General features: G+C 35.8%; 1 protein-coding gene across 1 annotated transcript in view; it reads right to left on the bottom strand.

Moving 5' to 3' along the window:
- Positions 1-6,859: 6,859 nt before the first annotated feature.
- Positions 6,860-27,448, bottom strand: part of LOC113061993 (potassium channel, subfamily K, member 9) — a 37,786-nt gene continuing 17,197 nt past the window's right edge. Inside the window, exon 2 of the mRNA XM_026231492.1 lies at positions 6,860-7,785. Within this exon, the coding sequence (XP_026087277.1) occupies positions 6,860-7,785 (926 nt within the window). The remainder of the gene's footprint in view (positions 7,786-27,448) is intronic.

Raw genomic sequence — 27,448 nt, 5'->3', positions numbered from 1 at the left:
ATACCTGTCTGGAACAAACGCTGTTCTCATTAACTAAAACACAGGCAGAAAATGACAGATTCATATTCTTACACTGAAGATGTGAGCATGGTTTCCACAAACAGGACCCCCCCCCCCCCCTCTCTCTCTTTCTCTCTCAAAGTCTTAATTGCTCCCTCACTATTCTTCATATAGTTTTCACACATTGAGAAGCTGGTGTTTCCTCCACTGTGTATAAGCCAGGTTTACTCTCAAATCACACTTCACAATAACAATCTTTTATCTTTTCATAGCCTGTTGTATATATTTAAAGCCTGTTAACGCCAATAATTATAATTATATTAACATGAACACACGATAAAACTGTTTATTATAAGTGCTGCAGTTTTGTCGTCTGAAGCTTTAGATGCTCGCGTTTGTAAAAAACAAGGCTTATAAGGGTTTCTTTTTTTTTGTGACAATATAACGAAAAAAGGTGGTGCCAGTACAGTTTGAATTAATTAGTAAGAGTAAAATATGAAATGTATGAGTAACATAATCTGAGGTTTTTCTTAACTCAGGTCTCCCAGTTTAACAACAACAGAAAAGACCATCCTAACCAACATGACCGCCTTATCATATTAGTTTATTCACATGCAGCCAATAAATAAATAAATATAAAAATAAATAAATTTATATATATATTTTGTTGTAAACGGTGAAGCTCAATAAAATTTATTTTTCATTTTTTTAAAATGAATTTAGTTTAATCCCCTCCCTCTATATATATTTTACCATATTGGTTCAGCAGGGAAATGTTTGGTTTATTTACTGCATATGATTTTGTTTGGGGTAAATATTAAACATGTTCATGCATTTGTTCCAAGAAAGATACATAAACTATATATATAATATATAATATATATATGTGTGTGTGTGTGTGTGTGTGTGTGTGTGTGTGTATGTATATATATATATATATATATATATATATATATATATATATATATATATATATATATATATATATATATAACTAAACTGTAAATATAAACTAATAATTGTGTCATGAAATGTAGTACATAAACAATAAAAACTACTTCAAAAGTGGAAAATGATCTTTCATGCCATTTCTTGATTTTATGCAGAGCATTGTGTTAGATATGAGTCTGTAGATATGCTGTTCTGATCAGTTGGTCACATTACGAGATCTTCTGTTTACTATGGTTTACTGGTTCCATGGTACATAACCACAGCAGACCGACTGTAGACAGAAATAAACATTGCAGCATTTGATTTATTTGCATAGTTAAAGTTTAAATGGCGTCTTGAGGAGTTCTACTGAATTTTCTGTACGGCACACAAAGGACTCGTACATTGGCTTTCGACAGCTGCTGGAGAGATCCTGATGTGAGAGATAAGGTGGGAGGAATTGTGTGGTGTGATAGCCCTTTGATTTACCACCGATTATAGCAGCACCTCTCACTTCCCATCGTGCACTGAGAAACCAGTCTAATTTTGGGTCCAGAGAGAACACAGTCTTGGCGCACTCTTATTGACAGCACTAGAAACAGAAAAAGAGTTTGGCAACATGGTTATTTGCAAACAGTAACTGTCAAAAAGTCATGCACACAGATGTGAATAGTGATTGTGTTGGTAAGTTCAAGTGCTAAGCAGTTACTATTGACTAAAAACTAAAACCGTGAAAATACTTTTTTTTTTATTATTATTATTAAATTAAACACTAACAAAAAAAAATAGTATTTAAATATATATATTTATATTAAACAACATTTCTCATTTTAATTGTCTAATGTGAATAACTAAATCTGAAGAAAAAAACTATAAAGACATTTTAAAAAATAGAGGGTAAATGCACAAACTTAAAATTTTAATTAAAACTGATTCAAAATATTTAAATAGAATCTCAGAGATACTAAAATAACACTGATGAATTTAGTTATAATATATATATTGTTTGTTTTGAAATAAATATGAACTGATAATTAAAATAAAATCTTAAAATAAAATGTTAAAAACCTTGAATTTATTTCAGCTAGGAGCTTTTACTTGCAACAGTTTTAATTGATGTACCAAAACAACAAACTAAATCTGAAATAAAAATGAATAAAAACTGTATATAATGTAGACATTAAAAATGACAAAAGACAACAAAATTAAACCTTTAAAATTAAAATGGAAAATACAAAAATAAAATCTAATTCATAATATGAAAAATATATATATACGTTCTCAATTATACTAAAATAACACTATTTGCAGTACATAAAATATATCTGCATATATACATTAGAAACACTTACCATCACCAGTAAAGCTAATGTATGTGTTTATGCAAATTGTCATATGACACAGAAACTCAGCCAGTCAGAGAGCACTCGATAAGAGAAGATTGAAATTGACTTTTTTTTTTTTTTATTCAAATTTTTAATTCACCCCAAGTCATATGAAGATTTCAGCCGGCCACACTATGTCATGCACACACAACAAATAAGACAAACAAACAAATTGAAATCCTCGTTGCAAGTTTTCTCAATAAAGGCAAAAACAATAAACAGTATGTTGTTCTGACAGTTTGAATCCGTATCATGACAGATCCCCTTCTTTAGTCGGACAGGGTCACACAGATTATTTGATGCAGTTGATAATGCATTCTATTGCAGAACGAGTTTATTGTAGACATAAATGCAAAGCAACATGTGGTGATGATTGTGAATAATCAGAGTTATACAGCAGCGTGAATCACACTGCTGTGGGTGGACAGACAGAATTAATAGTGCAATATTCCTGTAGCATTAAGACAAAAATATAGTAGCTGAGAGTAAACAAATGAAAAAGTGCTGGTCAAAACAATTGTTTTTCTGCTGATAGATGATACAAATGCAAATTTGCAATAGACAATTCAATTATACAGTATGTAGGGGAGACTGAGGCTAGCTGTAACACTGTGAATGTATCAAGTAAATATATATATATATATATATATATATATATATATATATATATATATATATCATCATATCAAAGGAATAGTTTACCCAATAGCGAACATTTGCTGAAAATCAATATATGGATGAGTTTATTCCGAACACATTTGGAGAAATTTAGCATTACATCTCGCTCACCAATGGATCCTCTGCAGTGAACGGGTGCCGTCAGAGTGAGATGCTGATAAAGCAGACAAAAACATCACAATAATCTACAAGTAATTCACTCCAGAGTCCAGTCCATCAGTTTACGTCATGTGAAGTGAAAAGCTGCATGTTTGTAATAAATTCATTAAGACATGTTTAATTGCAAACCAGCGTGGCTTCCAGCTAAAACACAAGTTCTCTATTCTTATTATTGCTTCCTGCAGTGAAAAAATAGAAATAAGAGAGAAATATGCACAAATCAAGCAACGTTTATGGGAGAAAACGGTCCAAAACAGTTCTAAACAAATATGTCGGTGGATTTTGATGTGAGAGAACAACAGGAGACGGACTTTTTCATTGGAGGAAGCGTTATTATGGATTATGGACCTCTGTTTTGGCCAGAAGTGATGGTTGAAAGTTTAAACATGTTGGATTTGTTTCTTACATGCAGCTTTTCACTTCACAAGATATTAACTGATGGACTGGAGTGGTGTGGATTACTTGTGGATTATTGTGATGTTTTTATCAGCTGTTTGGACTCTCATTCTGACGGCACCCATTCACTGCTGAGGATCCATTGCTGAGCCAGTGATGTAACGCTACATTTCTCCAAATCTATGATGAAACAAACTCTGATAATCAAAACTAATTTTTCCATTTTAGTGTCAACTATCCCTTTAACTCCTGTCACCCTATAATATCAATAACAATTTGCTATTTAATAATTAATATTATGATTAAATGGAATTTGTATATTTATCTCATCTTATAAATTAGGTAATGTATTTTGATACACCTGATTTGTCAATGCCCCTCCACAACAGTGGATCTATTGCCAATCATGAAGTTATTACATTTCTTCTAGTCCATACATACAAGCTCATCTGTCTGTGTATTTCTTACCAGGTTATTACATATAGAATGCAAGTACAATTTATTGATGTAAAATACATGCTATTACCCCAGGAGCCATCATGTACGTACATAGGTTAAAGTGACAACCAATAAAAAGTGGGAAATAAAGCTTTTTTGTTGTGTTAGTGAAACAGTGGACACATTTCAGACAGTGTTCACACTAAAATACATGTTTGTGCATTGTTTGGGTGGCAGCGGCATTCGTGAGGATTAGTTGCTTTGGTTTTATTTGATTTAATGTTGTCCATGTGAATTCATGGGGGAGCTTTTGCTTTGAAAACTATTTTAATTTGTTTGCTTCTATATCTGAATATGAATTGGAGTATGTGCCTTAATGAAATACAAACTCCACATTTGAAAGATACCCCTTTAAGGCACATACAGTATGCTGAATGCTGTAAAAATGGGAATGCATCTGAGTTTAAAATATGTCTTTGTAATTTGTCAAGAATATAACTACTTACAATATATGCACTGTACAATATTATAAAATGGTAGCGATTTACATACATTTACATGAGCGCTGCAACATATGCTGTGAAATCCAGAATGTCAGACGTCAATTTGATTGGTATTAGACGGGTGAGCTGTTTGAGCCTGGAACCGCTTCCCGCCGGTAGCCTCGGGAATTGGTTAAAAGAGTGCACGGTAGCACTGGAGACCCTCAGGAATTTCTCTCATTAATTAGTCTTGTCTGAAACCAAATTACTTTAGCTGGCACTTTGGGCTTTGCATACCTCAGTGATCCACATCAAGACAATTACTTGAGATTTATTTTTCAAGAAAACATCGGCAAGAGTCCAGTCCAAACCTGAATCATGCTATCTGTGTCACATTTGATCTAATTTATAATTGGCCATCTGCCTAAGAATCTTGAATTTTAGATGAAAACTTCACCACCCTGACTGCTTCTGATTTATTTTGCCACAGAGGTAAAATTACAGACCTACTCTCAATTAAAACTGGCGAAATGAAATGGACATCTAATCTTATCAAGGAAAACCAAAAAGTGAAAATGAATGCAGCCTTCTACATCCATAAAAAAAATCCCTAAGCTATTATTTGCAATGTCATTTTATTGGTTAGTTAGTGTCAGAGTTGAAGTTTTGAAGACCTATCAAGACCGCATTGCTCCATCTGTAGTTGCAGATTTAATTTTGGTTTAGGGTGAAGAAAAGGGTCCACTTATGTACTAAAGATGATAACTCAAATTCAACATGGTGCCTTCATGATTACAGAAAATTTGCAAAATGCCTATGGCTTTGAATGGCTGTTTAGCCACTGTACAATGTGAATGCTGCAATTAATTCAGCATCTTCTCTCATACTTGAACAGGCATTGGTCTGGATTTGGGCCTTAATGTGTCAAGTCTTGGTCTGGGTCTTGTAGTGGGTCAGGTCTTGACTCCAACTCTGGCTTATTGGATGATCCTAACTGTAACACAAATACTCCGATTTTATATCCAGGATACAGTAAGACATAGTAAAATAGTAAAAAACAAAACAAGTTCAGTTTAAAACCAAAAAGTGACATGGTTGCTGTTATATCAGAAATGCAATTTGGTTAGTGGACAAAAACACTCTCTACCACAAGCAGAGAAAGGGAGCTGTTGATTACATCCACACCGCTCCTAAAAGAGGAGCAACTATGCTTTTCCATCAACATCAGAGCAATATTTAGGCCTTTGAGGTACCATCTCATTTGCAGGGCATCCTCTGAAGACATCATAAAAGTGTGAAATACATAAATAACTGTCTTTATTGATGCATTTAAATAAGTCTCATTCAAATAAATGCCATGGTTATGGCCGAGAGAAAAGCAATCATTGCTAGGGTTAGCATACATTATACATTGATTGTTCACAATGGAATAATAGTCGTGCTGTTTATATAAATAACGATGAATAACAATCATCTTCAATGCCGCTACGTTCCCATTTGTGAGGCCCTGTTTGAGTGGCTGTTTAGTTCGACTTTCATTTCAAAAAATACTTTTTAAAGGATTATTTGCTTTTAATATTGGATCCAGTGCTATCGCTTTGCTTCGTGACAGCATACACATACCAGTTTGAACAAAGCACATGCAATTATTCTCCTCTCACAATCGACTTATGCTGTCTCTCATCTGTCACCTCTAAATATAACGCACTTGGAAAGTCTACATACATGTTTAATTTACAGAAAACCTTAGATCGAAATTAAACGAACAGAAACGGAAAATAAAAAGGTTTAACAGAAACAATGACGTACATCAAACGACAACTAGTGCACATGCTATGGTTGGCAACAATATTTTGGCATGATGTGAATCAATGTCTTATTTTTCTTAAATAGAATTGCTTATAGAAAACAATACCTGATACTGTGTAGTCCTTTTCAAATCAGTTTTATCGTTATTTCTCCTTCGGTGTTGTGGCACTTGAATCTCAAGAAAGAACCAGAGGTTGCTCACCATTTGATAAAATGCACATTTTCACATGTCCCTTAAAAAATAATATGTATATGTATATATATATATATATATATATCCCTCTGTATAATTCAAAACACAAGTGTGCATCATCTGATAAGATATCAGGGTAGTATTATTATATCCAAATCCACTGAGGTGCTGCTCAAAAGGGCGAAGAAGGCCCAGGCGATGTTTTCTGCAAAAATAGACATCCATGCTTCATGCTTTTTAACAAAGTTCCAATATATCCACCGAGCAATAAAATGTCCTGCTGGTCTGACGTCATCTCGCAAGAGCCTGAAAATGACGAAAAAAGTGCCAGAATGAGGTTTGGTAGAGCAGCAGCATTGGATATGTGTGTAGAGCATTTGCGTTGGTCCTCAGATGGACTTGCGTCTTCTCATCAGCCGGAGGTTTTCCGTGAAGCTGTGAAGCCCGGGTGAGACAGAGCTAATGGGGGAGGGAAGGAAGCTGTTTTTCAGGGTGCTCGGCGAGATCTCCTCTATGCGGTAGGATACCGTTGAGTGGTAGTGATGGTACTGATGGGGGCTCAACTGTGAGCCGAACGAGTTGTGGTGCTGAAATGCGCCACCGCCGCTGCATCCTCCTCCTCCCATTCCCAACCCGAGGCCAACTGAGCTCCCGAACTCGTGCGAATGGTAGTGCATGCAGGAGCAAATGGACTGGAGATCATTGACCTCGGATCTGTAGTGCTGCTGCTGCTGTTCTCGTCTCCTTCGACTCCTCTGGAGCGTGTCCTCCTGGATGTGGATGATCATGCTACTGCGGTTACCCACCAGGGAAGCTCTCTCCTCGGCATCCCGCCGCTCGTCTTCGCTGTTCATGGTCAGGAAACGAAGGACCACCAGGTTTAGAAAGGCCCCGATGACCGTCAGGCCAACTAGGATGTACATGAAGCTGAACGCCACATAAAGTGGCTTTCTCTGCAAAGCTTTGTTCTTCTGCAGGGCCACAAAGTCCCCGAACCCGATGGTGGTGAGCGTTATGAAACAATAGTAATAGGACTGAAAGAAACTCCAGTCCTCGTAATGGGAGAAAGCTGCCGCGCCAATGCAGAGCGTTCCCATGCAGGAAAAGAAGCCCACGGTGACCATGTTCTCCATTGAGACTTCCGTGATGCGCATCCCACAGCACTTTTTGATCCGCTTCAGCATGTACTTGACGAAGGTGTTCATTCTCTCTCCAAGGCTTTGGAACATCACCAGTGTCAGAGGGATCCCAAGCACTGCGTAAAACATGCAGAACGCCTTTCCAGCATCTGTACCTGGAGCCGCATGACCATAACCTGAGGACCAAAGAGGCGAAATCAGATGAAATAGGTCAACAAACAACAAAACTGAGTGTGCTGCTGGTTGAAGATGTTGCAGGTGTTAAAACAACACATGGGTTTTTAATTAGCCCGTTTTCCAGGGAAGAAAAATTGATAATAAATATAAAATCTTTTTTTGATCAAAAACACAACCCATATAGGCAAGCAGAAATTAGAAACATAGTGTGCTCACACCCTTTAATCTAATTGTACTCTGGTGACCAGCAAATTTCTATAACTTCTTTCATCTTCACCAAATTTTAAGAAGCCAATCGTTAAATTTCCAAAAAGTTAAAGCTGACCAAATTTTGGCTTCGCCTGCGAATGCAATCCGGCAGGAAATATGAGCTGAGTCACGCACCATCTTAACCAAAACACTGACTATAGGACACACAAACCAGGTGCCTCTTTGATCTTATTCTCTGCTCAGAGATTGGAGAGGGTGTCTAATTAGTGTCAGGTTTCCTCTCTTGCCCCCTTGGCCCACTTCTTAGGGGGCGAGACAGGAAAGTAGGTGTTACATGTTTAGAAAATAAAAGAAGAAGAAAGGCTGGTAGAGCCAGTAAAGCTTTTAGCATAATTAGACTTTATCTGGAAGTAAAAAAAGCCTAAATTTGCTGACTCACATCAAGGCCAGAGAGCCTTTCTAATACAATCTTTGCTGATAAGCAAGAAAATAAGTGAAAAGACTATAGTAAAAATGTATGAAATCCCACTTCACTATGCCAAGGCAAGTATTCATTAGCACTAAGAACGTATCATTTAGCTTTAGCTACACTAGTGTATGTGTTTGTGTGGTAGTAGCTCAACACAAAGTGGTTTAAACATTTTTTAACAGGCTTGCTTTAAGTAGCAGTAAGCAATTTCTGTTGTTTTGCTAACTTACACTAGACTTCACACTGTCCCTTTAATTAAAAGCCTTGTAAAAAAAAAAAAAAAAAAAAAAAAAAAAAAACCCTACCATAGATAAGTCAAAAATCCTGAACAATGACAAAGAAAAATGTTTGACTGCCAAAAAAATTTAAAATTGGAGCAGCTTGTATCTCTTTTGTGCTGTTTATAGCAGGTGCTCATTGTTTGGCTGGTTAGTTTCAGCAGTTAGCAGATCATTTTTCATTAATGGACAATCAAATGTAACTGAAAGCTAAGTTAATTAAGTAAAGTTAATTATATTACAGTAGATTCAAGATTACTTCTATGTTTTACTGTAGTGTGTCAGTAGGAAATATAAGGTTACATTTCCAAACATTATTTTTGACATTAAATGTAATAATCCAGTGATATTTTTGTTTGCAAAAGGAGTCTGACAGCAGCCAGTGCTCCAAAGAGATCTGATCTCGCCATCATCAGTCTGTCTGGAATAACATGAAGAAACAGAACAAAGAGAGACAGATCCTGAATTGTGGCAATGTCTCCAAAAAAGCTTCAAGAAACCTGCAAAGCTACAGTACTGTGCAAAGTTTAAGGCACTTGAAAAAATGTATACACACACACACATACATATACACACATACACATACTGTATGTATGAATATATATATATACGCATGTGTACTGAACAAGTGCAGCGATATTGATTCTTATATAACAATATTTTATTGATCTTTTAGTTTATGCCTTTGAAGTTAAAGTTGATGCATGAATAAAACTTCACTAGGTGCATCTCATAAAGACATCTCATATAGACAATTTTTACCAAGAAATCCAAAGACCAATGCTGTTTTAACATAACAGATCGCTGTATAGGTGCCTCAGTTCAAATGGAACGAGAGTAAACACAGTACTTCTAGTTATAGCATGCACTAAACAAACATTTCATGTTTCATGTAATCGGTCAATCAATGATTTAACCGAGAAAGGACAGCTTGTTAAAAAGTCACATGACATTAACAGAATCACGTAATGTTACATTTACCTCAGACAAGTCATTCAGTGTCCACAGCTCGTTAGTTCCCTAGAGAATGAACTCTAGAATAGCATTTAACCAAATATATGCACTGTTTTAGCTTATATTCATTATATTTTACTTAACCTCTAAGTGGTGTTTTAATTATTCATTGTATGTTAAATAAATGTGTAAATGCATATATTTTAAGAAAGAATTGGAATAGAAAAATAATTTCGACATTAATTTAAAAAATGCCTTCTGTGCAATTACTTTTTCCCCCGGCCATGAGTATTGATTATTATATATTAAAATAAATAGCAATTTAATTAAATTGTATGGGCTCTGTTATTAATTGTAGCCTTTAATATTATGTGCAAGTAATATGGCTCTCTATTAACTGAGGTAGATTTTTTTTACCCCTAAGAAAATTTCAATGGAAATAAAGGCTGTATTGAATTTATTTAAAGATAGAGTCACAATTTGTCCATTAAACACCTGTTAAATGAAAAAGAAAAAAATAAGCAATTTACATTTTCCCCCCCATAATGTACTTAAAACCGCCACAAAACTGTGAATTAAAACCAAGGTAAGTTACCACTTCTTCGATCAATCAATGAATCATTCACTAAACCAATTCAGTCAATACCACAGAAAATATTGTGTCTAAAAGATCATTTACTCAAGTCAAGTCAAGTCACCTTTATTTGTATAACGCTTTATACAGTACTCAATACTCAACTTCAGAACTTCTGGAATTGCAATCACACTGTTAGATCAAACTATGGAAAATACATTTAAATGTAACTATCCTTATATATAAAAAAAGATAATTAATTCTATCTCTACAGAAATAGTAGCAGTTTTAATGAGAATGCATCCCATTGACATCTAGCCTCTTGAAAACCTTCTGACCGCCCACTGGACGGCCCACGCCTCAGTGCTCGACACCCACAAACACATGCATTCATTACCTCAATACAGCACGGCCACATGGCTCAACTCCTGCCGAGCACTTGTGCGAACTTAACTGGCTTTTACAGATCCTTTGGACTTGTAAGGATTGATCTCCCAGTTCCCCTGAAGGCCACCTGCCCACTCGAGTGTGCGGCTGTGGATTCTATTTATAGAAGTCGAGCCTGATCAATTTGATTTGCAAGCGGCACCAGGGAGAGTTTTCTTTTCTTTTTCATTGGGTACTTACTGTGTCGGAGTTGATGTTTTGACCTCATGTGCACACATGGACATGCATTGGAAATATGGGAGTGTAAATTTCATGTTATTACTCTCTGCTGTGCTGGAATACTGAAGGAGAATATGACTGGGGTCAATAGGATGAAAGGTCGAAGTGCACTTGGATAGAATTTGCTGCATAAATGAATTATATCTGAAGGACAAAAATAGATTCAATACAGTTGCACATTAAAGATGAAACATTGTGGAGCTGTCTATAATTCAATAACTCTGTGTTTTTAACAGCATACTTTTGAAAAGCTCAGGCCTTTGCTTTATCAAAAAGAGCTACCTAGAGAAAAACCTTTTATTCGCTCTCTATATAAGATTTATATATTAGGCTAATATTTAATAAGTTAATACTCATAGCAAGGATGTATTGATTTGATAAAGGCAGTATAGTGATATTGACAATAAAGACAATGTTACAAATGATTTCTATTTCAAATGCTCTTTTATTGAACTTTCTATTCACTATTTAAATAAAAAATATATTAAAATAAAAAAAAAGTCTAAATTCAGAGCTTTTACTTAGTAGCACTCCCAACTCCAAAGGACTAGGATCACCAGCAAAAATGTAGGAGCACCACAACTAAAAAGTGTATACACAACACACACAACACACACACATACAGGGCTCGACATCAAACCTTGTCATCCACTTTTCCAAGTAAAAAGTCTCTTACCCAGAAAACATTGGATTTTTGTGTTTTAAATGTTATTAATTCTGAAGCAATGTTCTCATCACTGTTCTATCAGTTTTGACATTTAAGTCTGCATATTTGTTATATTTACCCCAGAGCATTTTTTATTTGTATTTTTTTTTTACCTTTATAAAAGGACTTTTTTTCCCACTAATCTTTTTAAATCTTTTAAATCTTTCATTTTAAATTCTTAAAATTGTGTGTGTGTGTGTGTGTGTCTATATATATATATATATATATATATATATATATATATATATATATATATATATATATATATATATATATATATATATATATAAAATGAATGGAAATGATTATATATTTAATGATATTTTTAAACATGAAACTAAACCAACAGCAAGTGATCGTCTGACCGTCTTAATGAGTGAGTCACTGAGTCATTAATTCAAATGATTCGTTCAGATGGATTCATTCAAGCAACTTGTTAATGAATGGGTTATTGATTCTTTGACTCAACCGATTTGTTCAAAACAAATAATCATTAAGTAATGAATACATGACTGTGGCCCTGTCCCAAATGGCACCCTAAACCCTCACAGTCTTCCTCTGAGTCTGCACTTTTTTGACGTAATGCCACTTTCAATGTTGGGTAGAAGTCTGCTAAGGGCTCGGCAGAAGTACACACTGAGGGCACAAAGGGGAGGTTTGCGAGCACCCTTCTGAACACTAAAATGCCACAATGACACCCTACGTTCTCGTGGACTTAATGGACACATGCACGCGGTGGGCATAGTAAGTCCATAAGACCGCATGTTCTCGTGAAATGTGCCATAGTTCTGCTGTGATCTAAGTTTGGTGTTTTTTTTGCTGTTGAAAAGAACACACACACAAATAAAATATTGCATTTAAAATGTGATTTAATTTTAAGTACTTTTTACAGTTTATTGAACTGTTGTATGAAATCAGTGTCACAGTTAAATCGTGATGGTTTATTCAGGATATTCGGGAAAACTGCACTTTTGGCCATGTAATGTTACTTAAATGTATCAAGTTATAAATATAAAAACTCAAGTGTTAATGTTCAGCCCTGTGTAACAGTGTTCTTTTCATCTTCTATCTTTATCTCTTTACATTTTCGGTGCTAGTTAGTTCCCTGTCACGTGACAATGGTGCGCCAGGAAAGGGAGTGATTGATGGCTAATATTAACCAGCCTAAAATCTGCTTTAAATGTAAAAATTAAAGATGAAGTTTAATTGATTATGTAATAGAACGGCACATACTGTGCAGTAATTAGTAAATATTTTATAAAGAAATTAAAACACGTCGCACCTTAACAATTATTTGTACTTGCACAAATGCTCCCAAATATATTTTGAGGTTGCGCACATTAAATTTAGGGAGCATATGCAACTTAAATGGTCGCGATTTCGAGCCTTGTAAATTTTTATATTTCATTAAATTACTGTTTTACTGTATTTTTGTTCAAATAAATGCAGCCTTAGTGACCATAAGAGACTTTTTCAAAATCAAAAAAAATAAAAATCTTACTGGACCCAAAAACACACACATGCACACACTATAAAATTCTTACATGAATGTTTTATTAATATAATATATAATCTATATTACATATACAATATTAAAAGTTGGTATTTATGTGTATATGGAAGCTTCACTACCAAAAAAAAAAAGGTTTAAATCCTTGTGGCTTTAAAGCTCTTTCTTGATTCTCAACACACATCGACTAGTTCTGCAACTAGTTGGGTCTGTGTTGACTAGTGGGTAATATGACTTGAGTTGTGTCTTTGTCTAAAAACGACAATAACATTGTTAATCACATTAATTTCTGGGGCAATATATCGCACAGCAAAAGTTTGTTATTGTGACAGGCCTATCAAATGGTGCTCAAATCATGCTCCACACAAACATACACTGTACCATAAAAAAATACAGTAAAAACAGAAATATTATTACAATTTTAAATAGCAGTTTTCTATTTGAATATGTTGTAAAATTGTATTTCTTCCTGTGATGCAAAGCTGAATTTTCAGCATCATTACTCCAGGTAAGTGTCACATGATCCTTTAGAAATCATTCTTATATGCTGACTTGCTGCTCAAAAACCTTTCTTGTTATTATCAATGATAAATGTAGCCTGTGTAAATGTGTAAGAGACTCATTTCAAAAACATTTTTGACTGGTAGTGTAAACTGTAAGAGAGTTCGAGATCACTGTTCATGACAACACAAGCTGGCAGTGGAGATATGCAAGCTTTCGTGACTCACCTGCATCATCTAAGCATTGCGGACACTCTCTCCTCCCACTTGCTCACTGTCAATGTAGCCAAAAACAGCAAAGATGACTGAAACTGGATTACTGAGAGACCTTTGCATAAGATAAACGCTGACCTGCTAGCATGTTGAACACTCTTCTGAATGACTAGCATGAACCAGACCATTTGCCAAGTCAGAAGCCAGATTACTCAAGTCTATGCAAGTCCTGATGTCAGTACATAAACTCTGTGTTTACAGTGTAGAGATACTGAACTGGATGCGGTGATATTGATTCAGCAAATGACAAACACATAGTATTCAATTCGCGTGATTCCCTATTCACCTTGGTGGCGTTCCTCCTCCTCATTCCGAGGATGAACGCTTGCTTTAGCAAGAACTGTTGAGTGGGATGTGAGGAGATTAGAGCTGATGCATGTAGGTGGTTTATTTACTGTCAATGCAGAGCCTTGCAGAGCTTCGATACTGTGAGAATTTCAAAGCATTTTTATCGCTCTCTGTGACAGTGGGTTGATCTTTTACACGGTTGGTTTTTCGTGCCTGTCCTGGCTGTTGATGAGCTTAGTCATAATGCGTGTGCATGTGGTCTTTCTCGCTACACAGCCTGAGCTAATGGGAGGAACGCATGGGAAACTGTGAAAATGATTCAGATTCAAAATAAACCATTTTAAAAACAGCTGGGAGTCATTTGCATTTTACTACCAAACTAGTGAGGGACAAATTCATGAACACTAACACCACAGCATGTGCTTTGCATGTTTTTAGGTGTTTCTAAGTTTTAAACACTCCTTCAGTGTGTGCGGAGCACAAGAATTACCTGTTTGTCACACATTTCTGCGGAGCATCTGTGAACCGTCTCGGTCGTCTGTCTTTCTATTTTACACACTGCAAGCACTAATTAATATTGAGCTTTGACACTTTTAGAACCTGTGCAGTAATTACTTTAAATGAGTCATTATTGGCAGATTTGATTAATTGATGCAATAACATTCACGATCACATCACAACAATAGCTGAGTCACTGTTGTTATTCAGACCGAGGAAATGCACAGGTTAACCAATCATAATTTAACACTTCATGTTGCGGTGAAGATGGGAAGTTAAGGCCTAACCATGATGTAGTTTACAACGATACTAGTAGTTACTGACAACAACTATAGCTAACTATATTAGGTGGAAAGCAAACAATGTGAATTTATTTTTAGAGGTATCACTGGTAAGGTCATTTTGGTTCTTCAATAAACATGTATGTTTCATTACTCACTAGAAAGCATAGATTTGTCACAGCCTCTGTTTTTTTTATTCCAGGCAGGCAGGCATCATTTTGACGAAGCCGATAATCGTTTTTCGTCAGCTCTGCCTAGAAGACATCATGCTCATTCTGATACAATAATCTCATTATTCCATCACTGCAGCAACAAAGCCATTCATTCAGCAGATAACAGGCCGGTTGCAGTCACAGGTGTGTGTGAGTTAAAGATGATAGAGAGCTCTTACAAAAATTCACCATGGTAACTATAGTCAACAAGACACCGAAACAACATAGGGCAAATTCCGAACCGAAGTGAGCATCCCTATGCCATCCTCCCTTTGAAGGGCAGAGCCTTTGAAGTGTGTTCTTTAAAGGGTGTGACTGAACAGAAGATCACATGATCACAAACAGAAATCACTTCCGTGAAGTGACCATCACACGTTCCCTTCGCTAACAGACTTCTGTATGAGAAGTTCTGTTTAACATCTCATCCGAAAGACGCTGCTCTTTGTCAGTATAGTGGGGCGTTTAGACCCACTCAGACCACAGGGTGAGCACTAAAACCTCTTCCAGCAGCAACCTAGTTTTCCCAGGAGGTCTCCCATCCAGGCATCAGTGTTGTCATTTTTAACAAAAACTACAACTATTAAAAATGTAAATAAATTAATTAAAATAAAGCTGAAATAAAATATAAACATTAGATGAAAAAGGTCAACTTCATTTAAAAATCTGACTGAAATAAAATTCATCTAAACAGTATAAATTACAAAGCATATAACAAAATCAATAAAGCTTGAACTAAAATACGGAAGTACAGGCCCATTCAAAATATTAATAAATAGTGTAGTAATCTATAAATAATACTAAAATAACACTAGTGAGACTTTAATGAGTGCTATTGCCATTATCAAAAATGTAATTGTCTTGAATCCAAGTCTCTGAACTTTTAATGAAACCAATGTCAAAAATATGAGTTGCAAAAGTTGCACGCAATAATAGTCACAATAACCACAACTGACTCAACAACAACAACTGTTATTTACAGTTTCACATGAGTGAATGTGCAAAAATGGAAGGTTGATACAAAAATAATGGGTGGGGGGAGGGTAAAGAATCTAATATATTCTTTACCACTGTTTACATTTGAAACCTTCCCTGGCCCTGCTATGGGCTTCATCTTGATCAATAAGTGAAAAACATGTCCTGTTGCTGTGACGACGAGTTATGCTGGCCAATCAGATCCAAGCAGCATCATTGATTATTCCAGGGCTGATTAAGGTAATGTCAGTCACAGATTGTCCCCGAAGACAAGAACATATTAAACTGAATCTCCATCTCACATTGTCATACTGAACAAACAGCAAAGAAAATCTCTTCAGTAGCTCAATCGATTGAGATGGTGAAGAGCAAATGAAGTCTACTGCTCCTGAGATCACAGTATTCGCATGCATGTTTCCTCAAGAGTTTCAGAAGAGATTTAGCTCAATTTAGTTGTCTAGTCATCTTTTAGTTCTTAATCCTGTTCTGTTCACACACAGTTCATGGGAGTGACAACCGCCTTCTCCAGCCTAATTGACTCCCAAAAAGGAGTGTACAGAACGTTGTCTCTCTTCTGTATGCACAGTGCAAGAAATCACAGTGAAGCACCTACGATTTGACTCAGTGTTGCTATTAAAAAATAAAATAAAATAAAAAATAAGAACAAGTCCATAATAAACTTAAAGCTAGTGCTGTCACGATTCCTTGATTCAATTTGAGTACTCTTTTAAAATAATCCTCGACTGTATTTTACCCGTGTTGATTAACTGGCTTTTATCAAAATACTGGAAGTGTCGGATTTCACGAACAAGAATCCATGTTAAATTATTTTCTGAGGATGTGCGTAGTTATTATTATACTACATTAAAACAATTTAAAAATCATAAAGTATAGTGCTATTGTGAATTCAATTAAATAAATATATGTGCTGTGGGTTTAATACAGTATGTGCTTTATTTCTATGCGTGTAGGTTACGAGCATCCCAGAGTGGCTTCGTTCACAGTAAATTCTGCTCCACACAAACAGTTATCATTTACATGAGCGGACCGTCTCAAACCTAATACACATGCTATGAATCTGAGCCTCTTATAATGTTCATCTGGGAACAATACACCAATCTATCAGATTTATAAGGTAAAACATTTATAAAATAAAAGTTTAAACCCTCACTCTCAGTTTTCATACTCTATTAACTCCATAAACTGGACCACTGTATGAGCCAAAACCAAATAACAAGCCCAAAGATGCTTAATACACGTTGTTTATAATAAGTGGAAATGGCATCCCTTTAAGAGTGCACTCGGCAAAGCAAACCTCTGAGAAAAACAACACAACGCCTCTGTTGACAGTGCTTTAGTTCAAATTGCTTAACATAAGTTTTTGGTCACTATAATATCTTATTGATATTTTATTTAGATGATGATGATTATTATTATTACTACATTACTTTGGTCAAAATTAGAGGGTACAAGACACACAATACTGCAAAACATTGCTATGATTATAGTGGTGTTAATCATCACAATTTTGAGAATTAGTTCTGTTCCACGTGCAAAAAAAAAAAAAAAAAAAAAAAAAACAATTGGGTATTCATTCCCATATTTAAATGCAGTTGTTACTCCTGAAACTTTACAGTTTGTGTTTAGCCACTAATGTCTCAAACTGTGTTTCTAAATTCTGAAGTTTTTCATTACATTCCTGCAAAAGTAAATGAGTCAACTGTTGACTCATTTTGTCTTCTTTTAGGAGAAATATCTGAGACAAAGTTAATGGTTACAAAAAACATAATGTTATTAAAAAACAGCTTATTTATGGCATTAAAACGATAAAATAATTTAAAAAAAATTAGTAACATCTGAGCAATAAAGTAATCCTACACCAGGTCCACCATTTTGTTCATAAGTAAAATGATGCTCCATGAAAAAACAAACACACACACAGACACACACACACATGGAAAGTCAATCCCACACTCATTTGCCCACACACACAAATGCATGAATGCATCTGGACACAAACACACTCTCGCACATGCATGAATGAATTTGCCCATAAACACACACTCTCTTTCTCACACGTAAACACACACAAATGTCATCCTGCCATGTGATTTAATGAACTCAGTCACCCTTTTAGATGTAGTCTCTCAGAGGGCTGAAGCGTCTAATTTCTCATCAGATTCCCGCTGTTTGTACGCACCTGCTGTGCTTTTCAGAGAACCATATCTGATGTCCCACACACTGCTGTCAGTCCTATAGTGTGTGCATTGTAAAAGCCTTCAAAAGCAGTTGAAAGTTAGAAGGCTCTTCTTTGCGTATATGTTTGTGTGTGTGTGGTTGTCTTTGTGTTTGCTGCAGCCATGTAGAGTGATTCCCTATTGATAACAAATGTGCAGTGCAGATGTATTGAGTGTTTGCACTTGAAGCAAGCAATAAAACCTTCTTATAGTATATATATATACACACACCTAATTTTCCATTCAGTTGAACTCTATTCTGCTCTACCTTAACCAAACTCGATTTTGAAAGTGCTGTTTTATACAAAGTCATTGATATTTGTGAATATCCATCATAAAGATAAAAATTGGGTCCTGCATGGTTTAATGTTTGACTCACTCTTTCCAGATAAACAGATGGAGCGGCAGCCAGCAGAAGCTAAGTGCAGATCGCACAGCACACAGACAGTAGTGGAGATGCTGGAAGCACTAGATTACAGAGTACACACACCACAATGACTCATTACCTAAAGGTCAGCATGTGAAACACAAGAGCGCTTTACTCTGACAGAGCGTCGGCATCACTACAACCACACACAAGACACACCGAACCACAACACACAATACTGTGAGGGTGCTGCTCAAGGAGGTCTGGACAACTTGTAAAGAAATAAATTCCTAAAACACCATGGACGAGAACTAAATAATATGTCATTATTTGTGGTGAACAGTGTACCAAGATGACTTGTTCAGAAGTTGGTCTTACATAACACTCGGTTTATAGCTTTTTGCTATAGTTCATTTTTTAACCTTGATTTTTTTATGAGAAATGAAAAAATATATTAAAGATAAATTTGATAAAAAGACAACCGTTAGACAATTTCAACACAGCAAGAGTACATTACAATTATTGTGATTAACATTGCTCAGATAATTTGGTGTTGAAGAATTTGAGAAAATACGTTCATATTAAAATCTGAATTTCATTGCCAGCAATTCTCGGCACAGTTAGACACATCTACTCTGAGCAAATGCATGTGTCATTACTGGGGTCTTTCATTCAGGAAAGATTTGAGAAGCAGAAGACTTGCATGAAAAAGATAAATAAATAAATATATATACACTGTAAAAAAATAAGTGTAATTTTAACTGTAAAATTTTGTAAAAACGCTACGGAAAAAAACTGATAATAGGTTAACAGTAAGTTCCCGTACTATATACAGGGAAAAACTGTAAAAGATCTAACAAAGCATTTAATGTAAATTTACAGTAAAATTCTGTTAATTAGACAGCTTTTAGAAGTAAAAAAAGAACAAATCAATGTATAATTTACAGTCTAAAACTGTAAACTGATATTCCCAGAATTCCCTGCGTGACACTCCACGTTTGAAAGTATTTTGTTTAAATAATCATGTTTTTAAATAGTTCTTGTTATCAGTTATGTACATTTGAGCTTTATGTTACATCTTCTGTTGCTTAATGAAAGTTTTTTGCATTATTTAAGTATCACGTGTGTTACCATGATGGTGTTTTGTGTTTCCATAAATGTGCACCTTCTATATGTTAATATATACTTCTGCTTGTGGTGAAGCTACTTGTGATGAGCTTTGATACTTCATGTGGCTTTCTCTTATACAGTACCATCTTTATTATTATGGTGGTTGTCAGTATTTTCAAGGTACAAAACAGATTTAATTTTGTGTGTTGTTGAATTTACTGGTTTATATTCACATTTTCTTGTTTGTAAATTACAGCTTTATATTGTAAAATTAACAGTTTTTAACGTAAATGTGTTTACAGTTTTCTGTATTTTTACAAAATTATTCTGGCAACCACAGCTGCCAAAAAGTTTTTGTAAAAACAACAAGAAATTTTTTACAGTGTATATATATCAAATCTCCATTTAATAGTATTCCTCAAAGAGGAAAGACAGAGATTATTGTAATGCTATAGATGTAAAATGATAAAAACTAAAATAACAGAAATAATTGCACAGAACAAGAAAAAAACACAATGACTAAGGGAAAAAATGCATCAAATTTAGTTTGAGGAAACACACACACAGTTGACCTTCTCCAGCTGCTATTATTCCAGCAGTGGTTCGCAGTTGAGAAGGTACTGACACCAGATGTCAATAGCTCATTAGGACTGCTAAAAGAACCTTATTCATTATTAGTTTGCTTTCTTCAAGACTGTTAGTATTAGGATTTGGCTTAGAGAGGAATGGACATTTCATCTCAGAGACATTTCAAGATTACAGATTACAATACTAATAAGTCAATATGTGTCAAGGGTCATGTGATTCTACAGACAGTCTGACTTCCACTGAAGCTCAAAACATTGGTAATAATGTAAACTGTTTTTAATATCGAGTACCAATAATAATTTGTAATAACTGGGCAGCAAATCAGCATATTAGAATTATTTCTGAAGGAATATGTGACACTGAAGACTGGACTGGAGTCATGATGCTGAACATTCAGCTATGTATCACAGGAATACATTACATTTTCAAATATATTTAAATAAAAATAAAAAAACAGCTATTTTATAATATTTAGAATAATTTCACAGTATTACAGTTTTTTTAGTCATTTTGATCAAATAAATACAGCCTTGGTGAGCATAAGAGACTTCTTTTAAAACATTACAAAATCTTTATTATTATAAACTTTTACTTGAAGTCTCTTACTCACACACACACTTAACAACCTGCGTGAAATCTCTTACACACACACACACACGCACACACGTTTTTTTTTTTTTTTTTTTTTGTGAAAAGTGGGGACATCCCATAGGCGTAATGGTTTTTTATACTGTACAAACTGTATATTCTATCGCCATTCACCAACCCTACACCTAACCCTAACCCTCACAGGAAACTTTGTGCAGTTTTACTTTCTCAAAAAAACTAATTCTGTATGATTCATAAAGGTTTTGAAAAATGGGGACATGGGTTATGTCCTCATAAGTCACCCTCTCCTTGTAATACCTGTGTCATACCCATGTCATTATACAGAGTTGTGTCCTATTATGTCACAAAAACAAGAGCACACACAAACACACACACTCACTCACTCACAGTGAGCTTTAGAGTGTAAATGATCGAATGTTGGGTGGTCATGTAATTGCCGCTGACAAAATGACACTAAACCTTTACTGAGCCTTTGGAATGAGGGATAGACACGAACACACACACACACACATGCACAGGCTAATGTAACAGGATGATACATCCAGTCTAGAAATAACAGTACTGTGCTGTCAGACTGCATTCAGTGTGTGCTAATTTGAATGAGGCCAGAGGCTAAATCATTACGCGCAGGAGGAGATGAGAACGCCAGGCATCGCTGTGCTACCCAGTGCGCTCCGGGACCCTCCAAAACACTCCAGTGTGATTGGAAGTGAGTGCAGTGTAACTGAATTGAACGGAAATTAATGATTCAGAAATGAAATTATGCTCAAGTGAATGGAGGAAAAGTAATGTGAAATCTGAAGAAAGGGACAATGCTGTCTACATGTTCTGATTGAATTATTCAACTACGAAAATGGCCAACTGGAAGTGACATTGCAATTCAATACCCACAGTTAACACTGGTGAACTGGGATAGGCTGGTGACTTACAATTATCCAAATTGAATGTTGATGTTTTTTGACAATACTAAAGCATAAAAATGCCATAATATATTTGTAGATATTTTGGAAACATGATACATTTGCATAATTGTTTCTCCAAAAAACAATGCAACAGCCAGTTATTCTATTTTTGAAATGTGTGTTCCATGTCGGAATGTTTGTTTTTGTTTTGTTCTGTGCAGCTCTGTCCACTGCTAATTTATGCAATAGTACTTTGACACCCCGGGTTGCCTGTTGGTGGAAAACACAGCGTATTGCAGCCATGGAAGCTAGCAAACGAACTAGGTCAGAGATATATCCAACCTAAAATCTCTATGACTGGAGGCATATTAAAATGTGGATAAATCAACTTATCAACTGTGTAAGGCTCGTCGCCATTCATTCTCAATTAGGCTCATTCCTTTTCCGTGTCCTCAGTCAGGCAACACACATGAGCATCGAGTCTCAGGAGGCGGGAGAAACAATGCTCTCCAATATTTTTAATTGGACTGCAGTGCATTTCAACTGTTAGCTGTCAGTATTACACATATACTGTGCCTTTAAGGGTGACTATGCCTCGTAGGTTTCATTTGAACCTGTGAAAGCATTTGTGTTCAGACAGGACAGAGAACTAAAGAGTCACCCTAACTGTGTGTTTTAGGCAATTGACATGAATGTGATTTGTCACTTGACACTGTCTGAAAGGTGTTTGTATGAGTGAGGTATCTCTGTATGAATCACTTCAGCCAGTCTCAGTGGCGTTTATCTAAATGGAGTAACCTTTAACATCAGGGCTCTCAAGTTCATGCATTCAACGTGAGACACACGCATTTCAACCAGTTCACACACCACACATTGTATGTCTCATGCTCAGAAGTAAAGGATAACTTGTCCTGCTATATACAATCAATGGAGGAGGCGCAGGCATATGGAGGGAAGTTCTCTGCCGAGCATACCTTTCAAAATGTGTATACAAAAATCCAGGAGACCACACAACCATTTATTGTGCTGTGTTACATCATTTTCCCCACCACGTCCGATACTACAATCAGCTCGAGACACTTCGGAACGAGGAACTGTCGAAGCTGCTTGGCAATAAGAAATTCATTGCCTCCATCCAGCTGTTGTTAAATATGCAGCTATATTTTGTTTTTGTTTTTCGCCGTTGCACCACCTGAGCTTTCTAATGCCGTTTCTACCAGTTATCCTTGATTCAACTTCCCCTGTCTATGCAGATATCAAGACAGTAAGAGTTGAAGGTTGCCAGGTTGAAGTCACAAATGGGTTCAAAATGTTATGATCCCTATTGTGTGAGTAGGATGCATTTCACACGAGGTCTGGCAACTGGACAACCGTGGCATAATATATTGATTTGATCATTCAAATTACGGGAGTTTCCTGGGAGAAACAACAAAATGGGAGGGGGCAGGAAGATGGGTGTGAAATATGGGAGACTCCCGGGAAAAATGGATTTTAGAAGAAGAGATTGTAAGGATAAATTGGAAGGGAAATTACTAAAATTACTAAACCACTTCTTTAATTGATTATACATGCTTTGCTACCCCTTGCAATGTAGAGCTCATATTATTTTGGATAACAAGCTATCCATTTTGAAATTCGTGGTCTGCCTGCTGGTTTGACGGTGATTTGTGCGCTGGCGAAGTCTTTCTGGTTGCCATGTGGCTCAGTGATGTCCCCTTAAAATACTTAGATGTGGAGGTTGACATCTGCGATCTAAAGCACCTTTTCTGTTACGTAATTGATTTATCTCTACAGGGGCACTTGTTCTGATAGAAAAGTAAATATATTCAAACAAACTGAATATATTCGGTGGACCTACAGAGCTACACAACTGTGCTGCCATCTTTATTGACAGTCCCATGTGACTCCCCTCATGCATGCAACATTTAATACCATGACTATGAATTTATGACTTTCTACTATGATTTAAGACCTTTTGAGGCCTTAATTCGCAGAAGGACTAATAATTACCCGCAGAAACCCTGTTGATAGGTCCCGAAACAACATTCTTGGTAAGCTTGGCAAGCTTAAATTCACCCTTAAATTATTATTATTTTTTTTTAAATAAAAATTAAAACGGCAACTGATGTAATAAATATCAACTGATGTAATAAATACTATTTTGTCATTAAATGGATCATTTGCCCAAAATAAGCATTATGTCATAATTTACGCGCTCTCATGTTTTTCCATCTGCTTTTATAATTTTTTTGAAAGTCATTGAGGATCAGTTTGTTTTGGATCCCATTTATTATTATTGTAGGGGCAAAAAAATAAATACTGAAAACCTACTGGTTTGAAAGAGCAAATGACAAAATGATCTCTTTTACAAAACAAAAACATATTTTCTATTGAAATGGAATAATAAAAATACACATTTCTAGTATCAGCTGCTATTGTAATTCTTTCCACCAATTTCCGAGTGACATGTAGAATTTCTCAGGCTTTTGGACACAGCCATTATCCTAACCACAAAAATGAGAGAAAAGAAGATTAGGTCGACAAGGATACAATCTAAATGACATTTCAGGACCAACAAGGCATTTGACCTAGGAACACGTCCTACTTGACGAAATCGCTGTAAGCATGGGATGAAATGGTCTGTCTGAGATTAAATTGCATGTCTTATTTTAAAGAAGGCATACTAAAAATGGTTCTAGAGTGGCACTAGTGAAGATCATCAAGTGCTCGGCTCACTCTCATGCACACAGATACAAACATTATGTTTCCCACTCAGAACGTACAAAGGTTATTTACACACATCAATTAAATTGCTCAGCTGTCATCTGTCATTACATCACGCGCTCTCACAGACACACAAAAGCCATCTGTATCAGCCCCAATTCCTGAATCCCTGCTGATTGCTACAAGTGCCCTTCTTCCTCCGGGAAGCTTATGTCTATGGTTATGGGCCATGAAAGGATGTACAGGGTGTCAGGACTCTCAGAAATGGAAGTGAGCTATGCTGGAGGAAAAAGAGATCCATCAAACCATGAAGGAGTTTCTGCTTAAGGAGCAATTACATGCTTCGGCTTTGTTCAGTCCCCTTTCTCCTGTAGGGACAAACATAAGGGGAATAAGATATGACGGGACGGTTAGGTCAAGTCTGCGGAGAAATAAATAAAAAAATGCACATCACATGTTCCATGTTATCATTCAAATTAAAAATGATTTCTTCATCCCAGTTTTCCTGAGTTCTCTATAGCCTAAACGTATAACATTTTTCAATGCTCTATTGATTCCATAACTGAAGATTTGCACTTCCACTGGCATTAATATTAGCACAAATACTGCATGCAAGCCTCATATCATGAAGTATAATGCCAAGCGTCAGATGGAGTGGTGTAAAGAATGCCACTAGTGGAGTCTGGAGCAGTAGAAACCTGTGCTGCGGAGTGACAAATCACATTTCTGTTTGGCAGCCTGATGGATGAGTCTGGGCTTGGTGGATGCCAGGAAGAGCATTACCTGCCTGACTGTACTGTCTGTGCCAACTGTAAAGTTTGGTAGAGGAGGAATCATGTACTGGGCTGTTTTTCAGGAAGTTGGACTGGGCCCCTATACTTCCAGTGCAAGGAAATATGAATGCTTCCGGATAAGCACACCAGGATATTTTGGACAATCCTATGCTTCCAACTAGGGTTGCAACTTGCAAAGAGATGGAAAATTGTCTGGAAATTTTTTCCAAAAAATCCTGAAAAGTTTCCAAAATTTCTGGAATGTTTCCAAAATTTACTGGAAATTTTCCACCTTTTTGCAAGTTGCAACCCTAGTTGGAAGCATAGGATTGTCCAAAATATCTTGGCAGGAGGTACTTCTGACCCCTTTACCCTTATATACACACACACACACAGACCTGCACTTCTCCTCTGAGAACTAACTGCTGTCAGATAAAATGTGCAGCCTCACACACAGAAGTGTATAAAAAAAAAAACAGTTTATGCTCTGTTTGTAACTTCTGTTGTCCCACGTTTAATTGTATTAAAGATAATTATATTTCTATTACAGAATATTGTGTTAAAGTTTGTATGAGTTTAGACTATTCTAATACATACATTAACTCTTCCTCTAAAACCATAGAAAGCATGAATTTATTTATGAATCCAAATTAGGACATTCCTAAATTCTCCCCAAAGCAGGTCTAGCTAATAAACATATAAGTGTATATGTAAATATTTACTATTCTATTCAATTTTTTACCTTGTTGCTTTATTTATCTGTAAAGCATTTTTTTACTTTTGGGAACATTCCTTTAGTATAGCTACAATAAGTAAATAAAAACACACACACAAAGGATTTCTGTACTTTTGTACTTCATTACAATTGTGGAATATATGGAAAAGACCCCCCCCCCCCCCCAAAAAAAAAAAAAAAAAAACATATATAAGTATCATAAACAAACTGTTATGTTATAAATAAATAAAGGCTAATTTATTCATTCATGAACTGATTTGTCATATTTAATTTTGGGGGACAAATTTGAAAGAAAGAAATGAAGGATGGAGTGAATAGTTAAATACATAAATTCAAATATTACATTAACAATAATTTTGCACATGCTAGAATAATAATTTATAAAATAACAATATTCACCTATGGGGCACATAAAACCCTTACATTTAAAAATGTACATGCATAATTGTTTTTATGTTTTTTTTTTTAATAAAGCTAAATGTACTACAGCCTTAACACACACCCTTAAGAAAACAGTTTTGCATTTTTAGAATAAAATAAAAACTTTATTTAATGCTGAAGAGCATTTTGCAAAACATGCATGAGAGATGGAGGAGCGAGTGAGAGCTCTTTCAGGTGGGCTGTGCTATCACATTATTCCATCTAGCAGCAAAAAACAGTCTATTTTAAACAGGGCCGCCCTGCCAAAAAGTAATTAACCACAGATGTCACACACACTCCCACATGAACAAACACACAAATACACACTTGCACCCTCTAAACTGTAGACGGAGCTGTTTATCAGCATTAAACTAATCTTGTGCATGAATGATTGTTGCAGTTAGGTTAGAAACAGCTCAGTGTAACCTTACCAAACAACCAGCATCTTACATAACAGCTCTCTATTTCACTGTACATGCACAAACACACACACACCTCATTCAGTCATGTGACTTATGAAGTCATCCTGATGCTCATGATGTAAATCAGCCAAAAACTCACTCTAAACATCTCAGCTGTCTCTCCGACAATGTGAAAGAAGCTGCTCTTCAGATGAAGCGATTGCTTTAACATCAAAAACACAAACACAGCTAAGCCCTCTAAACTGTTGTATTTCCTCAGTGATTTGCTCCCGGAAGAGGGAATAAAGTTACTGAGACCTGTTCCTGAGACGTCAAGTGAGTCAGAGGAAATAAGAGCATGTAAAAGGCAGAAACCTCCTCAGGAGAGACAAAACATCAGCTCT

The sequence above is a fragment of the Carassius auratus genome, chromosome 44, assembly GCF_003368295.1.
Source record: "Carassius auratus strain Wakin chromosome 44, ASM336829v1, whole genome shotgun sequence".
In the NCBI taxonomy this organism is placed as follows: domain Eukaryota; kingdom Metazoa; phylum Chordata; class Actinopteri; order Cypriniformes; family Cyprinidae; genus Carassius; species Carassius auratus.
Note: the sequence above shows the minus strand (reverse complement) of the source record. Positions and strands in the feature narration are given on the sequence as shown.